This window comes from Carcharodon carcharias, chromosome 11, assembly GCF_017639515.1.
Source record: "Carcharodon carcharias isolate sCarCar2 chromosome 11, sCarCar2.pri, whole genome shotgun sequence".
Taxonomy (NCBI): domain Eukaryota; kingdom Metazoa; phylum Chordata; class Chondrichthyes; order Lamniformes; family Lamnidae; genus Carcharodon; species Carcharodon carcharias.
Window position 1 is genome coordinate 125,483,581 of NC_054477.1, and position 16,146 is coordinate 125,499,726.

The 16,146-nt window shown below is 46.2% G+C and overlaps 1 protein-coding gene across 4 annotated transcripts in view; it reads left to right on the plus strand.

Moving 5' to 3' along the window:
* The window catches only part of uggt2 (UDP-glucose glycoprotein glucosyltransferase 2), a 437,193-nt gene that overhangs the window by 173,619 nt on the left and 247,428 nt on the right, over positions 1-16,146 (plus strand). For all 4 annotated transcript variants that reach the window (XM_041199272.1, XM_041199273.1, XM_041199274.1 and 1 more), the window contains exon 15: positions 12,445-12,530. In XM_041199272.1, the coding sequence (XP_041055206.1) occupies positions 12,445-12,530 (86 nt within the window). The remainder of the gene's footprint in view (positions 1-12,444; positions 12,531-16,146) is intronic.

Here is a 16,146-nt window from a genome sequence, read left to right on the forward strand (position 1 = left end):
CCTGTGCGGGAGGCGAAATTCCTCAAATGCGAGAGTGAGCTCTTTCGCGCATGTGCATGAAAGAGCACACATCTCCCTGAGGCTAAGTGCTGTCTCAGGGAGATCGCTGAAAGGTTTTCAAAGTTTAAAAATAGAAAAATAAAAAAATCATGTTCCCTCATGTGACAATGTCACACAAGATGGGACATGTTAATAATAAACACAAAATTTATTACATTTTTAAAAAACGGACGTGAAACCTCATCCCTCCAGTGGATGAGGTTTGTTAAAAAATCACTTATCCACCTGCCCGTTGGGCCTGTGCACCGAGCCAAAGTTCACACGAACTCCTCAAAATCCTTGTCAATTGCCGAGTTAATGGCCTAAATATGGCGACGCTGTGCGCTGACGTCGGCACGCTTGCGCGGCATTTTAAGTACTGACATGTGGGCTGCACCACCCAGGCATCAGCCAGAAAATTCAGCCCTATGTGTGCAGCTCCCATAACACTCGAGAAATTTGACAGCATCTAGGATCAAGCAGTCATTTGACTGGCACCCCATCCACCACCTTAAAGCGTCAGACCCCCTCCTCTACTGATGCACAGTGGAAGCAGTTTGTACCATCTACAAGACAAACCTGTGACCTCTACCATCTAGAATGACAAGGGCAGCAGACACAAGGGAACACCGTTCCCCTTAAAAGCCACACATCCTGACTTGAGACCATAACGCTGTTCCTACACTGTCGCTGGGTCAAAACCCTGGAACCCACTCCCTGAAAGCACTGTGGGTGTACCTACAATACATGGACTTCAGAGGTTAAAAAGGCATCTCACTGTCACCTTCTCAAGGGCAGTTAGGGATGGGTAATAAATGCTGGCCTTGGCAGCAACGCTCACATTTCACTTCGCCTTGAATCCTTGAGGGGAATTTTAACACCCAAAAACTCATGGGTATGGAAGTTAAAAATGTTATGATTCACAGACCCGAGCTCGAACCTGCCCACTTATGATTTTAGTGAAGTTTGGGATGTGGGGACATTGCAGGGTCCCAGGAGGCAGATGGCTCATTTAAATATTTTATTGAGGTTACATTCCTCTCAAATTTCCTCCACTTTAGGTTGAACTCTGCCACCATGTTTCCTGGGCCTCTGGAAACCTGGCGGCTAAATGTAGCACATAATTTAGGCCAGAGCTCAGCAGCTTGTGGCTCCATAGCTGAATACAGCTCTTTATCGTCTCGTTTGCAACTCTTATTTACATGGAAAAAAATCTAGAAATATTAAGTCAACTAAAAGAACCAGAGAGTAGCACAATTTTCCCATGGGAATTAATGATTAATAATTATGATAAATTTCACGGTTTCAATTTTTTTCATGAAAAATAACATTGTACTTGAAATAAATCTGTTCTTGTCACATGTCTACACACTGGTTATAGATGGGTCTTTGGATTTGAGGATCAGATTTTATTTTATTTATTCTGAATGTACTATCATTAGCAATTTTTATATCATGCCGAATCTAGAAAATTGAGCGGAATCTTGTTGAAATGTCTTTTTTGAGTGTCTCTTTTTTAGGGAGACTAGCTGAGCCACAAACCAATCAGGCAGTGGCGAGGCCACTGGTGGGCTTTCTCTGGAACCAAGACACTGGGGGTGGAGATCCTGGCTGGCAGCTTTTGCGTCCAGCAGCGCCACTGAGGAGGCCATGGCTGCTGCTGGAAGGACACCCCCCCAGAGTCCAAGACTACTGGTAATGTGTGGGCACTGGTGGAGGTATGGGCAGAGGGGGCAGGGGGTTTGGAAGCAAGGGGAGGGGAGTTGCTGTCAGTGGGCACCCCCCTTCGCAAAACCCAATCCCAGGATCAGGCACTGAGTGTCTTTGCTGAGGGACCACCCCCCTCCACCCTCAGAGGTGTCAAGCAGTCCGCACAGTTTCACCTGTCATGCATGGTAACAGACCTGTTTGCAACAGGGTTCTTACCAGCAGTGGTGGGATGATGCCCTTAAGTGGTCTCAGTTGGTGGTGGGGTGGAAAGTTGATCATGGGTCTTCACCATGGTGGAGGCAAAAAGGCAGTGAGGTTAAGGTATGTCACCACCCCACCTAATTACATGCCCTTCCCATCTCCAAGCGAGAGCAGAAGATTCCGCCCATTGCCTTTGTTCTGAATGCAAAAATCCTGTTTTAAAGATAACTTTACTTATTCACATTCATACTTTTTCCACATTATGTTCCATCTGCCATGTTCTTGCCCATTCACTTAGCCTGTCCACGTCCCTTTGAAGCCTCCTTGCATCTTCCTCACGATTTAAACCTAGTTTTGTATCATCAGCAAATTTGGAAATATTGCACTTGGTCCCCAAATTCAAATAATTTATGATTGTGAACAGCTGTGGCCCAGCTCTGGTCCTTTTGTGCAGAACCTTAACAAAAGCCTTCAGAAAATCCAAATAGACCACGTCCACTGGTTCTCCTTTATTTGTGCTACAGGTAACATCCTCAAAATAACTCCAACATGCTTGTCAAATGTGAATTCCATTTCATACATCCATGGTGGCACTGCCCAATCATATTATTTTCCAAGTGTCTAGTTATCACATCCGTAATAATAGATTCTAATATTTTCCCTACTACTGACATCAAACTAACAGGTCTGTAGTGCTCTGTTTTTTCTCTCCCTCTCTTCTTAAATAGTGGGGTTACATTTGCTACTTTCCAGTCTGCAGAAACTTTTCCAGAATCTATAGAATTTTGAAAGATAACCACCAATGCATCCACTATCTATAGCCACCTCCTTCAATACTCTGGGATCTAGCTCATTAGGTCCAGGGGATTTATCAACCTTCAGTTATTTTTTCAAGGTACTACCTCTTTATTAATACTAATTTCTATCAGTTCCTTATTTTCACAAGCTCCTTGGTTCCCAAGTATTTCTGGGAGATTTTCTGTATCTTTTTCCATAAAGGCAGACACAAAGTAATTGGAGATACCAAACGCAGACTGGGTGACCACTTTGCAGAACACCTTCAGTCTGTCCGCAAGCATTACCCAGACCTCCCTGTCGCTTGCTATTTCAACACTCCACCCTGCTCTCATGCCCACATGTCTGTCCTTGGCTTGCTGCATTGTTCCAGTGAAGCTCAATGCAAACTGGAGGAACAGCACCTCATCTTCTGACTAGGCACTTTACAGCCTTCCGGACTGAATATTGAGTTCAACAATTTTAGATCATGAACTCTCTCCTCCATCCTCACCCACTTTCTGATCTCCCTTTTTTTCCCCCAATAATTTATATAGATTTTTCTTTTCCCACCTATTTCCATTATTTTTAAATGTATTTCCATCCATTGTTTTATCTCTACCTTTTAGCCTATTTCGATCTCTTCCCTTCACCCCACCCCCACTAGGGCTATCTGTACCTTGCTCGTCCTGCTTTCTACCCTTAATTAGCACATTCCTTAGATAATATCACCACCTTCAACACCTCTTTGTCCTTTTCTCATTGACATCTTTTGGCTATCTCCACCTATCACTGGCCCTCTATCCAGCTCTACTTGTCCCACCCACCCCCCCCACCCCCCCCCACCTTAAACCAGCTTATATTTCACCTCTTTTCTATTTTTACTTAGTTCTGTTGAAGAGTCATACGGACTCGAAACGTTAACTGTGTTCCTCTCCACAGATGCTGCCAGACCTGCTGAGTTTTTCCAGGTATTTTTAATTTTATTTTGGATTTCCAGCATCCACAGTTTTTTGCTTTTAACAAAGTAATTGTTTGGTTTGGCCACCATTTCCTTATTCCTGTTATAAATCCTCCTGTCTTTTTCTGTAATAGACCCACATTTGTCCTTGCTAAGTTTTTCCTTTTTCACATGCCTAAAGAAGGTTTTACAGTCCACCCTTTAGTTTCTCACTAGCTTGCATTCATATTCTCTTTTCCCCGTCTTTATCAGTTTCTTGGTCTTCTTTTCCTGGATTCTAAATTTCTCCCAACCCTTGGGCTTACCACTTTTTCTGGCAACCTTATAATCCATTTCCTTTGATCTAATGTAATCTTTAACTTCTTTTGTTAACCATGATTGATTCACCTTTCCTTTTGGGTGTTTGTGTCTTAGAGGAATGCATATTTTTTGTAGACCATGTCATTTAAGTTCAAAAAGTCAGGTGACCTCTGGTCGAGGAATTGCCATTAGGAACACACGAGAGAGCAGTTTTGTTTCTTGGAAAAAGTTGCAATGCCTGGACATGTTCTTTCTATTTGCAAAGGACAGGAACCCTCATATGAAAACAAAAATTGCTGGAAAAAACTCAGCAAGTCTGACAGCGTCCTTGGAGAAGAAGACAGAGTTAACGTTTCGAGTCCGTATGACTCTTCATCATTGTGTTCTGATGTTAATAATGTTAACCCAGTATGTTAATGGTGGGGAACTCAGCAATGTTTTTAAATGTCAAGGGGGTATGGTTAGGTATTTTCTTGGTAAATGTCATTGCCTGGCATTTGTGTGGTATGAATGTTACTTGTCATTTATCAGCCTAAGCCTGAATGTTGTCCTGGGTGTGAGCACAGACTGCTTCAGTACCCTAGGAGTCACTGATGGCGCTGAACAACTTTGCAATCAGCAGCAAACCTCTTCTCTTCTGATCTTATGATGGAGACAAGGCTATTGATAAAGCTGCTGAAGATGGTTGGGCCTAGGAAACCACCCTGAGATACTTCTGCAGTAATATCCTGGAACTGAGACCAAATGTTTGGCCTCTGATAACCAAAACTATCATCCTTTGTGCTGGGTATGATTCCAGCTAGTGCAGAATTTTCCCAGTGATTCCCATTGACTTCAATCTTGTTAGGGTTCCTCGGACAAATGTTGCCTTGATGTCCAGGACTGCCACTCTAACCTCACCTCCGAAATTCAGCTCTTTTGTCTATGTTTAGACCAAGAGTAATGAGCTCTGGAGTCGAGTGATGCTGGCAGAACCCAAAATGAGCATCAGTTTATTGGTAAGTGCTGCTTGCTGCACTGCCAATGACACCTATCATCACTTTGATTATTGAGAGTAGATTGATATGGTGGTAGTGAGTTGGATTGGATTTGTCCTGCTTTTACTGGACAGCACATACCAGGCAGTTTTCCACATTATCAGGTAGATGCCAGTGTTCTCCTGTACTGAAACAGCTTGGCTAGGGGAACAGCTAGTTCTGGAGCCAAGTCATCAACACTGCAACTGGGATGTAGTCGGGATGTTGTCCATAGCATTTGCTGGATCCAGTGTGCTCAGTCGTTACTTGACATCACATGGCGTGCATCAAATTGGCTGAAGATTGGCATCTGTGATGATTGGGTCCTCAGGAGGAGACTGATTATCCACTCAGCATTTCTGGATGGTTGAAAATGTTTCAGCCTTCTCTTTTACACTGATGTGCTGGACTCCACTCTTATTGAGGAAGAGCTGTTCAGGAAACACAGACTTTCTTGGCATCTACAGCTTCCTGACACAAGAAGTCAAATGGACTCGAAACATTAACTCTGTTTCTGTCTCCTCAGATGTTGCCAGCTATGCTGAGCTTTTCCAACATTTTCTGTTTTTACTTCTAAGTGGAATAGGTGGGCAGGCATTGAGAGTGACCATCAAGGTCCCACAGACTTAAATTTCTTTTCCCCCAGCTCCTTCGAGGCATGTGCTGGTGATATCAGCGGGATTTCACAATCAGCTGCAAGCAAGTGCATCCCCTAGGTGACTAGGTGGCAGTCAAAGTGACCAATCATTACGCCAGTGGCTCCTTCCAGGGCTCAACAGGTGATTTTGCGGGACCCTGCAAGCCTCCAAGCACAGGTGTATTTAGGAGGTCATGGACACCATCTGCATGAAGACACAGAAGTTTGTGCTTTTCAACATGGATCAGGAAAGCCAGGAAGCAAGAGCACTGGGATTTGCGCAGGACTCTGGTTTCCCACAGGTGCAGGGTTCCATCGACTGCACTCACGTGGCGATTAGATCTCCATGGCAACAAGCAGTCAACTACATCAACCACAGAGACTTCCACTCACTGAAAGTTCAGCTGGTGTGCGACCACCACAAACACATCTTGCAGGTCTGCTCATGATTCCTAGGGAGTGTCCACGGTTCCTACATCTTTAGTAGGTCTCAGATCCCTGACATCTTCCAGGGTTCACAGAGGCTGCAGGGATGGCTCCTCAGGAACAAGGGCTAACCACAGAGAAAGTAGCTGATGACGTCCATGTGGCAGCTTCAGACTGCAGCAGAGGAACAGTGTAACAAGGCTCATGCTGCGACCCGGACTTTGGTGGAGCAAACAATGGGCATTTTGAAATTGAGCACCTGGTGCCTCGACATGTCCAGCGGAGCACTGCAATACAGTCCACCGAGGGTATTGAGCATCATCATCGCTTGCTGCGCGCTCCTCAATCTGCCGATGCAACAGGGGGAACCTGGCTGAGGAGGAGATGGAAGAAGAGGAGGTCCTCAAAGGCAAGGACGTCGGTGATCAGGCCATTGCACTGGCCAGATGAGGCTGACACGCTCGTAAGGCCCTCATAGCTGGAAGATTTGTGGAGGATGATGACGAAATACATTGAGCACAACCCTGACAATCTTACTTTGCAGCTGTGAATATTTGACTCCTGTGTGGCTGATGGCAGCGTACATACCCTCAGTGCTCAGGCTCATATCATGGAGACGCAGTGGAGGCACTATTAGTTGCTAGATTTCAGGAGGATGATGACGACATGCTGTGAGGACACTCTATTGATCTTCAAATAAGCCTCTGTGAATGTCTGACTCCTGTCTGACTGAGGGCAGCTCACTTGCGTTCTGTGATCAGGGTCATATCATGGAGATGCAGCCATGAAACTTTAATGCACCTGGTCCTTTGTCAGCCTTCAGCACCTGACCCCTTCTGGAGCACACTGTTACCGGTCGCAGATGTTAAATAGAGGGGGGAGCAGCCCCACTTCAAAGGTGCTGAGAGAACACGGAGAGAATGAGAGAACTCTGTGACACCTGACCATGATATTCTGGCAGCAATAACAAGCACCACACAGGTGCAGGCACCACTAATGTGTCCAGTGAGTGTGAAGCCAGACCCTCACTTTGATCTGAAGGCTACACACTGCACAGGGAAGAGGCCCTGGACTGAGACACCTGCCTTTATCTTGTGCAGGAACCAAGGTTTCACATCTGAGTGAGATGAACACTACTCAAGGAGACATTCTTGGGTGTTTATTTACAATAGTGAACATTATGTACAAGTGATTAGCACTCGTGCCCAAGCTATGCAACTACATCTTCTTAAACTTCTTAAGCCTGTCTCTACATCTTGGTGCTCCCTGACATCCGCACCGGAGGTGGAGGCAGCCTGCTGACTGATACACCCTGTCTGTGATGGCCTTGGTAGGCGTCCTCTGGAGGGCTGAGACCTGGAGGGCCCCAGCCTGCTTTGGGTGGCCTGCAGTGAGCCAGCTGCACCCTCCTCGGCATGTTGAACTGGAGCTGCAGGGGTCACAGGAAGAGGGGATTTGGATTGGCTGCCCATTCATTGAGTCACCTGGGTAGATGGCCCTGCAGTGTCGAGCTGCTGGTCCTCCTCCCAATGGGTGCCCAAGGGCCCCTGGCTGACTTCTTGTGGAGAAGGGGAAGCTAGGCTGATATCGAGCTGCCCCGCATCCTTCTCATGTTGATACTGTTGGAGGCTGACTATAGCATCAGCGATGGAGTTCAGCCTGCACAGCAGTGCAGGACCCAAGGTCTCCAGGTGGACGCCACCCTACCAGTGTTGACTTCAGTGCATTGGCATGCTGTCCCTGTCATCTCGGATTGAAGGTGGATGGATTTCTCCATTGTGGCTTGCAATCTGAGGAGTGCACTACTCATCCCTTCCTGATGTTCTCGAGCTTGCCTTTGCAGCTCCAGCAACTGAGGCATGACCAAATTGAGAGGCTCGTCGTCTGACTCAGAATCAGCAGATTCCTGGCCTCCAGCAGTCCTCCGACTGCCGGAAAGCTGGGAAGTCCTTGCTGTGAATCAGACAGTGTAATGTGCTCACAAGAATGTGATCCTGAGGCTACTCTAGAACTAGGTCCCACCGAGGTGTATGTCTCTGTGCTGGTGGAAGGTGTGGGTGAGCACTGTGATGGGTCTTCAGCTAGGGTGTCATCAGATTCTTCTTCCAAGGTATCTTTGGAGGCTGACTATAGTATCAGCGATGGAGTTCAGCTTGCACAACAGTGCAGGACCCAAGGTCTCCAGGTGGACGCCACCCTACCAGTGTTGACCTTGGTGCATTGGCATGCTGTTTGAGTTGAGGATCTGTCTCGTGGACCCCCTCAGCTGCTTCCCAGACGTGCCTGCGAAAGCAAGGAGAGATAATTAGTGCATGGCAGGGGACTGCGGAACAGGGGAACACACTCACAGCATAGTTGTCTGATGAACATTGCAATGCTGGATCCTCACTTGGTTGAGCACTGCAAACCTCACCATCAGCCCAAATCGTCGCCAGCCAGCTGGATGACTCTATTTTTCAAGCCTGTGAGGGACTTGATGTTGCGCATTCCTTCACCAGTCTGTGACTTCTCCCTTTTGTTGTATGCCAGTTTGTCCTGCATGAAGATAGATGGAAAAAGTGTGCCTGCCAGGCCAGATAATAAGGATACCTGGCATGTGTGGGTGGTGAGTGGTGCCATGGACAGGATGAGGACAGGCTTTGCAGGGCAGATGAAGATGTGTGAGAGAGAGTGAATGGTGATGCCCCTTGAGCTGGCAGTGAGGAGATCCCTGTGGATGTGTGATGTGTTTGTGAGTGTGAGAGTTGAGCGTGTTGAGAAGAGTGTATTACCATGGTAGAATGGATAAGATAAAGAACAAAGAACAAAAAACAAAGAAAAGTACAGCACAGGAACAGGCCCTTCAGCCCTCCAAGCCTGCGCTGATTGTATTGCCAGTCAAACTAAAACATTTTGCACTTCCGGGGTCCGTATCCCTCTATTCCCATCCTATTCATGTATTTGTCAAGCTGCGTCTTAAACATTACTATCGTACCTGCTTCCACCGCCTTCTCTGGCACCGAATTCCAGACACTTACTCTGTGTAAAAAACTTGCCCTGCACATCTCCTCTATAGTTTTCTCCTCTCACCTTAAATCTATGTCCCCTAGTAATTGACTCTTCCACCCTGGGAAAAAGCTTCTGACTATCTACTCTGTCCATGCCACTCATAATTTTGTAAACTTCTATCAAGTTGCCCCTCAATCTCCGTCACTCTAGTGAGAACAATCCGAGTTTCTCCAACCTCTCCTCATAGCTAATAACTTCCAGACCAGGCAGCATCTTGGTAAACCTCCTCTGCACCCTCTCCAATGCCTCCATATCCTTTTGGTAATGTGGCGACCAGAATTGCACAGATCATTCATCCTCTTTCAGTACTGGGTGGCCTCTTTTGGAGTGCATTGGCACTGACCAACGTTCCCATGCCTCCCATGCTGGATTGATGACCTTGCTTGCTGGTCTTTGCCCAGAGCAAGGGTAGAGGACTTCATGGCAGGCCCCCACTCCACCCAGTAGTCTCCCGAGGGAGGCGTTGCTAAATTTGGGGGCAACATGTTTCCCCCCTTTGGCAGCTATTACTTTCCAGCAGCTTTCAACCACTTAAAGAGTGCTAGCGCATTGCAGGGGTGCCCTTTAAATATGGTGCTCAGATTATTGAAGGCCTGAGTTGATGGCATAGTGGGCGAATATGAGCTTGCCCACCAGCAGTCCTGGGTGATGCCTGTGAATGCATTATTAATGAGGTGGGATGCGCCTGGAACGGGACGATACAGCATGAAAACCCGCCATTGCAGCAGGCGGGTAAAACTGATAATTTGGGATGATTCCGCACATGGGGATGTTTCCCGAGATGCACTAGTTCAATATGGAAATTAATGGGATAACATTGGTTTTCTGACACACTGGCATTTAACTTAGTGTTTTAACACCCTGCACTCAGCAACAGCCACCCACTCTTGCAGGTTAAAAATCCCCCCAAATTTGGGATCGTCAACTTGACAGATGACATTAAAAATAGTGAAAAAAACATAAACTAAGGATGCAGCTGACAATTTGAACAATAATTTGCATAATTTTCAACAAATTCGCAGACCGAGGTCAAATTTAATTTAATGTTGACAAATGCACAGCAGCAGAGATTGACAAAGTGCAAACCGAATGGAATAGCATTTTCATAGAAAGCTTCACGTAAGGACTAGGTAGCCTCATCACTGCCAATGTCTGGATAACATGACGAAACAAATAAAAGTGGTAAATGGATACATCCCAGAATAATGCAGTACTATTCTGATTATGCCGATGTTATAAAAATGCAGTGGTCAGACTTTCAGTATTCAATATAATACATTCAGTATTAAGTTTAGAAACCACAATAGAAATTGAATATGCAGGCCTTAGAGTAGGTGCGAAGAAAAGAAGGAAAAACAATCCAATTCTAATGGAGAAAAGTTAAAAAAGCTCAAGTTTTTACTTTGCGAGAGATCTCTCACTGAGTGTTAAGAAGAGCCAATTGTACCTTGTCTGTTATTAAATGGGAGTACATGACTTTCCGTCCCACATTTGCTTGACTTTGTGGCTTCCTGATGTATGCTTACCCCTGGCTGCGCCATAGAGCCATAGAAAAGTTACAGCACAGAAGGAGGCCATTTGGCCCATCTTGTCCATCTTGCCCAGGCGCCCTTTCTAATCCCATCTTCCTGCACCCGGCCCATAGCCCTGCAGCTTACAGCACTTTAGGTGCAGATTAAGGTACTTTTTAAATGAGTTTAGAGTTTCTGCCTCTATCACCGACATGGGCAGCGAATTCCAGATACCCACTACCCTCTGCGTAAAAAAGTTCTTCCTCATGTCCCCCCTACACCTTCTGCCATTTATCTTGAATCTATGTCCCCTGGTTCTAGAATTCTCCACCAAGGGAAACAATTTTATCCCGTCCACTCTATCTATTCCCCTCATAATTTTGTACACCTCAATCAAGTGACCTCTCAGCCTTCTTTGTTCTAAGGAAAATAACCCCAACCTATCCAATCTCTCCTCGTAGCTACACTTTTCTAACCCTGGCAACATTCTTGTAAACCTCCTCTGCACTCTCACCAGAGCTATTACGTCCTTCCTGTAATGTGGTGTCCAGAACTGCACACAATACTCCAGTTGTGGCCTCACCAGTGTTTTATACAATTCCAACATTATATCCTTACTTTTATATTCTATACCTCTGCCAATGAAGGAGAACATTCCATATGCCTTCTTTACAACCTTGCCTACTTGAACTGCTGCCTTCAGGGACCTGTGTACTTGTACGCCAAGATCTCTCACTTCATCTATCCCTCTTAGTATATTCCTATTTATTGTGTAATCCCTGTAACTGTTTGACCTCCCTAAATGTATGACCTCACACTTCTCTATGTTAAAATCCATCTGCCTCTTTACCACCCACTCCACCAACCCATCTATCTCTTTTTGATGATTATGGCTATCCTCTACACTATCCACTACTCGGCCAATCTTTGTATCATCTGCAGATTTCCCAGTCATGTCCCCCACTGTCCAAATCGTTAATATATAACACAAACAGCAAGGGTCCCAACACTGAGCCCTGTGGAACGCCATTTGAGACAACTTTCCATTCGCAAGGGCGTCCATCGACCATTACCCTTTGTTTCCTGTTACAAAGCCAGCCTTTTATCCAGTTTGCCACATTACCCTGAATCCCATGGGTTCTTACTTTCCTGACCAATCTTCCATGTGGGACCTTTGCCTTGCTAAAATCCATGTACACAACATCCACTGCACTACCTTCTTCAACCCTTCTTGCCACGTACCTAAGTATTGGAAAGGAAACTGGAGTGCAACTACATGTTTCTCAGACCTGCAGCTATGCTCCCGGCTCATAGTATTAGGACCTTCTGGCAATCTAGTTAGAGAACAGCAATCTTTGGCCTTCTGGGATTGTCACAAGCTAGGACACCAGGGATAACTCTCCTGCTCTTTTTTGAAATAGTGCCATAAGGTCTACTATGTTCACATGAACGTATGTAACCTGAAGTTAACTGAATGCAGTGCAATATTTTACTGGACTCAATTGCTAAACAGTATAATAATTGTTGTGATAATCAAATGATGTTTATACAGTTTTCAAAAGTAATAATTTCATAGGCTGGCAAGCAGGAGTCCATTTCATGTAAAGATTCTTGTGTTTTCTTTGTAATAACAATTAAGTTTGTTCTTTGTGAACTTATCTGATGTCCCTGCAAGTATTCATAATTATACTATATTTTAATGCTGCTATTATTGGTTTGGAAAACAAAAGCAGTTTAGCTACAATATAAACTCAAAATATTGATCTTTTATTTTTAAAAAAAGATTTCTACTAATTTTATTGTTCTATTTTCTGACTACAGGTCCTATTTATTGATCCTACTCAGGAAGATGCAGTTGAGCTGGTGAAATTGGCTGAGCTGTTCTATCATCACAATATTCCTCTTAGGTATTGGCTGAGTCATTGCATTTTCTCCTTTTATTACGATTTCTTTATGGATGTAATCACCTCTAAAATTAGTGATCAGACTGAGAAACATTTAAAGGGAGGAGTTGGTGATAGGAGTGGGAACCGTCAATTGCGGTGTTTCCCAAACTATCTTTGAATGTGTCCCATGTTAACGCTTGAACATTCACATTACTTCAGATGAAAAATAAAACAGCAGCATAGTAACATTCAGTATTCAATTATTAAAGTTAGCACATTAAAGGTAAACATAAAATATTGCATATAAAAGAAAATCTGTGTTTTTAAAATATTTTGTAAAAATGTTATTTTATGCACTCAGTGGGCCTAATGAGACACATGGGCATGCATGTTGTGAGACAACTTCTCAAAGTCTGGTAGTTGCTTGATATCACACATCTAATCTCTGATGTCACATCAGGTTTGATTGATATTGAGATTTGATGCTGACAAGTGTGCTAAATTTCAGTAAACTGTTCAGTATCAGCTGTGGGCAAATCCAATCCAGCTTTGTCATATCCAAATTAGGGAAAAAGGATGCAAAGTGCTCCTCCAAGGGGCTGAGATGTTTGGACATCACATGAGTGGGACACTGTTCGATTTTGTTATTGGACAGGAACTTGGAAAGTTGCAGGAAAGAGTCATAGTTCAACTTCAGCATTTTACTCTTCCAAATGCAACTTTCTTCATGAATACTGTGATTCCATCACTAAATTGAAGGAAGTTCTTTCCTTGCATATTTGCATTCAGTTCATTTAGTTTCCCAAATATGTATTCAATTACCATCTGTAACCTCATGGCCCAGTAGATCCCTCACTCTGCCATTACCATCAATCTGGAATCAACTACACAGTGCAGGGCAGCGTTCCAGGAGCAGCACCCAGCATACCTAAAAACGAGGTGTCAACCTGGTGAAGCAAATAACACAGGATTATTTGCATGCCGAACAGCAGAAGCAGTGTGTGATAGTCAGAGCTAAGCAATCCTACAACCAATGGTGAGATCAAGGCTCTGCAGTTCTGCCACATCCAGTCATAAACTGTAGTAGACAATTAAATAATTAACCGGAAGAGGAGGCTCCACAAATATCCCCATCAACAATGATGAGGGGCTCCGGCACAGTACAAAAGACAAGGCTGAAGCACTTGCAGCCATCTTCGACCAGAAGTGCCAAGTGGATGTTCGATGTGGGCCTCCTCCTGAGGTCCCCAGCATCACAGAGTCTCATCTTTCACCAATTCAATTCACTCCAGTGATATCAAGAAATGGCTGAAGGCACATGATATTGCAAAGACAATAGTCAGGCAGTAGCGCAGAAAACTTTGCTCCAGAACTAGCTGTGTCCCTAGCCAAACTGTTCAAGATAGCTACAACTCTGGCATCTAGCCAGAAATGTGGAAAATTGCCCAGTTATGTCCTGTCCACAAAAAGCAGGATAAAACCAACCTGGCCAACAACTGCCCCATCAGTCTACTCTCAATCATCAGTAAAGTGATGGAAAGTGTTGTCGACAGTGTAATCAAGTGGCATTTAAAAAGCAAAAATCACTGCTCGGTTTGATTTACATCAAAAGACTTCTGACCTCAGTGCAGCCTTAGTCCAAACATGGACAACGGATTTGAACTCGAAGTGAGGTGAGAGTGACTGTCCTTGACATCTAGGCAGCATCTGACCAAAGGCAGAATTTTCCGTGCCTACTGGCATCGGGCGTGTCATTGGCATGAGCGGACAATATGGCGAGAATGCTAAAAATCAGTTTCACGACGTTGTGAAACCAGTTTGCAATTGTCCACTCAGCCTGTAGATGGTGGGCTGCTTTTCCTGCCATCGGATGTCAGGAACCTCATTGTAATACATCTGCAAATCATTATAAGGCCAGCCCACCAGATTCATTCCCCCCCCCCTCCCCGCTGGATCGTACACCCCACGTTGCTGGAGAACACATCTTGACAAATGTGACGTGCGGAAGTTGAGACTTACCGCCAGGGCCATGCTTAGATTGCAGACATCTGAGGAGCACAAGATGTTGGAACCCAACAGCAACCGGATCCTGGAGGAACGCCGATGGCTGCTGGGTGGATTCTCATGGACATGGCTCTGCTGCAAAGCAGCTCACAAAAGTTGGAAAGTCACCGTTGATGCTCACAATGGACAATGGTTGAGGGGGTGGGAGGAAGGTCTTAGATTGGCTGGGAGAGGAAAGGTGTCGGGGGGGGGGCATGAGGTTGGGAGCGGGGGAATGAAGGTGTTGAAGGGGTGAGGTTGGGAGGGGGGAGAAAAAGGTGTCGGCGGGGGTGTTGAAGTTGGGAGAGGGGAATGAAGATGTTGGGGGTTTGAGGTTGGGGGGGTGGAAATAAGGTATCGTGGGGGTGTGATTGGGAGCGAGGGAATGAAGGTGTCAGGGGTGAAGTTGGAAGATGGGAATGAAGATGTCGGTGGGGGAGGTTGGGAGGAGGGGGTAACAGAGGAGGAAGGAGTACGGAGAGAGGTGGGAATCCAGCTGGGGTGGGGGGAAGGACTGCATAAAGGGTAGGGAGTCCAGGGGGAGGAGGAGTGCAGAGAGGTGAGAGTATCCAGGGGGAGGAAGCACTGCAGAGAGGGGAGGGAATCCATGGGGAGGAAGGAGTGCGGAGATGGAAGGGAGTCCGGGAGAGGAATGAGTGTGGAGAGGAGAGGGAGTAAGGATGGAGGAAGATGTAAAAGTGACTGAAGGAGTCAGGAACAGGGAGGGACTAAGCAGGGGTTGTGGGGTGGGAGTCCGACTGGGGAAGGGGTTCGGGAGGAAGGGATCCAGAGGGGAGAAGGTATCCAGAAGGGGGAATGGGTCTGGAGGGGATGTTCAGGTGAACGTGCAAGGGAGGGGTCTGATGAGTCCATGACTGCCTCCTGAGGAGCGAACTGAGGGCAGGCACTGTATGAGGGAATGGTGAGAATGACCGTGGGCAGAGTGAGGTGGCAGGGTGGGAGTTTGAGGGTTCAACGGTAGCAGTTGAAGGGACGGCGAGGGTGGTTGGTGGGGACTCGGAGGCAGACACGGACCCAGGGGGTGGGAAGGAGGAGATTGGGGAGGTGAATGTGGATGGGAGTGGGATTTTCAGGAAGGAACGGAACCTGCACATTCAAATGGACATCCCCGAAGGAAAGGAATTGGGGCTGGTAGGATACGGAGGGGAGGTGGAAGGTGATGGGGCAAGGGGGGTTGGTCAACTGTGATGGGGGAAGGGAGACGGGTGACTGGAGGAGGGGAAAGGACAGGGAAGTGAAAGAAAAACCTAATTGGCACCATGCTGTCCAAATCAAAGGTGAAACGAGAGTCTTGGTGGGCGAGATCAGTTGCTGCATGGGTGGGCGGAGATGCAGGTCAGCTCAGAAAGTGAACCCCAGAAGGCAGCGTTGAAAATGCTCAGGACATTGAGGTGAGTACGATACGAGAAGGATCCGCGTGCTTGGGAGAATGTTTGCATGGGGCTCCGAAAGGCCCTGCCACACACACACCTCTCCCTCCAGAATCACTCCTGGGCCAGCTGCTCCCTCTGTGGTGACAGAGGATGAGGCTGAGGGGCTCACAGACAAAGGGGACTCGGAGGGAGAGGACAGC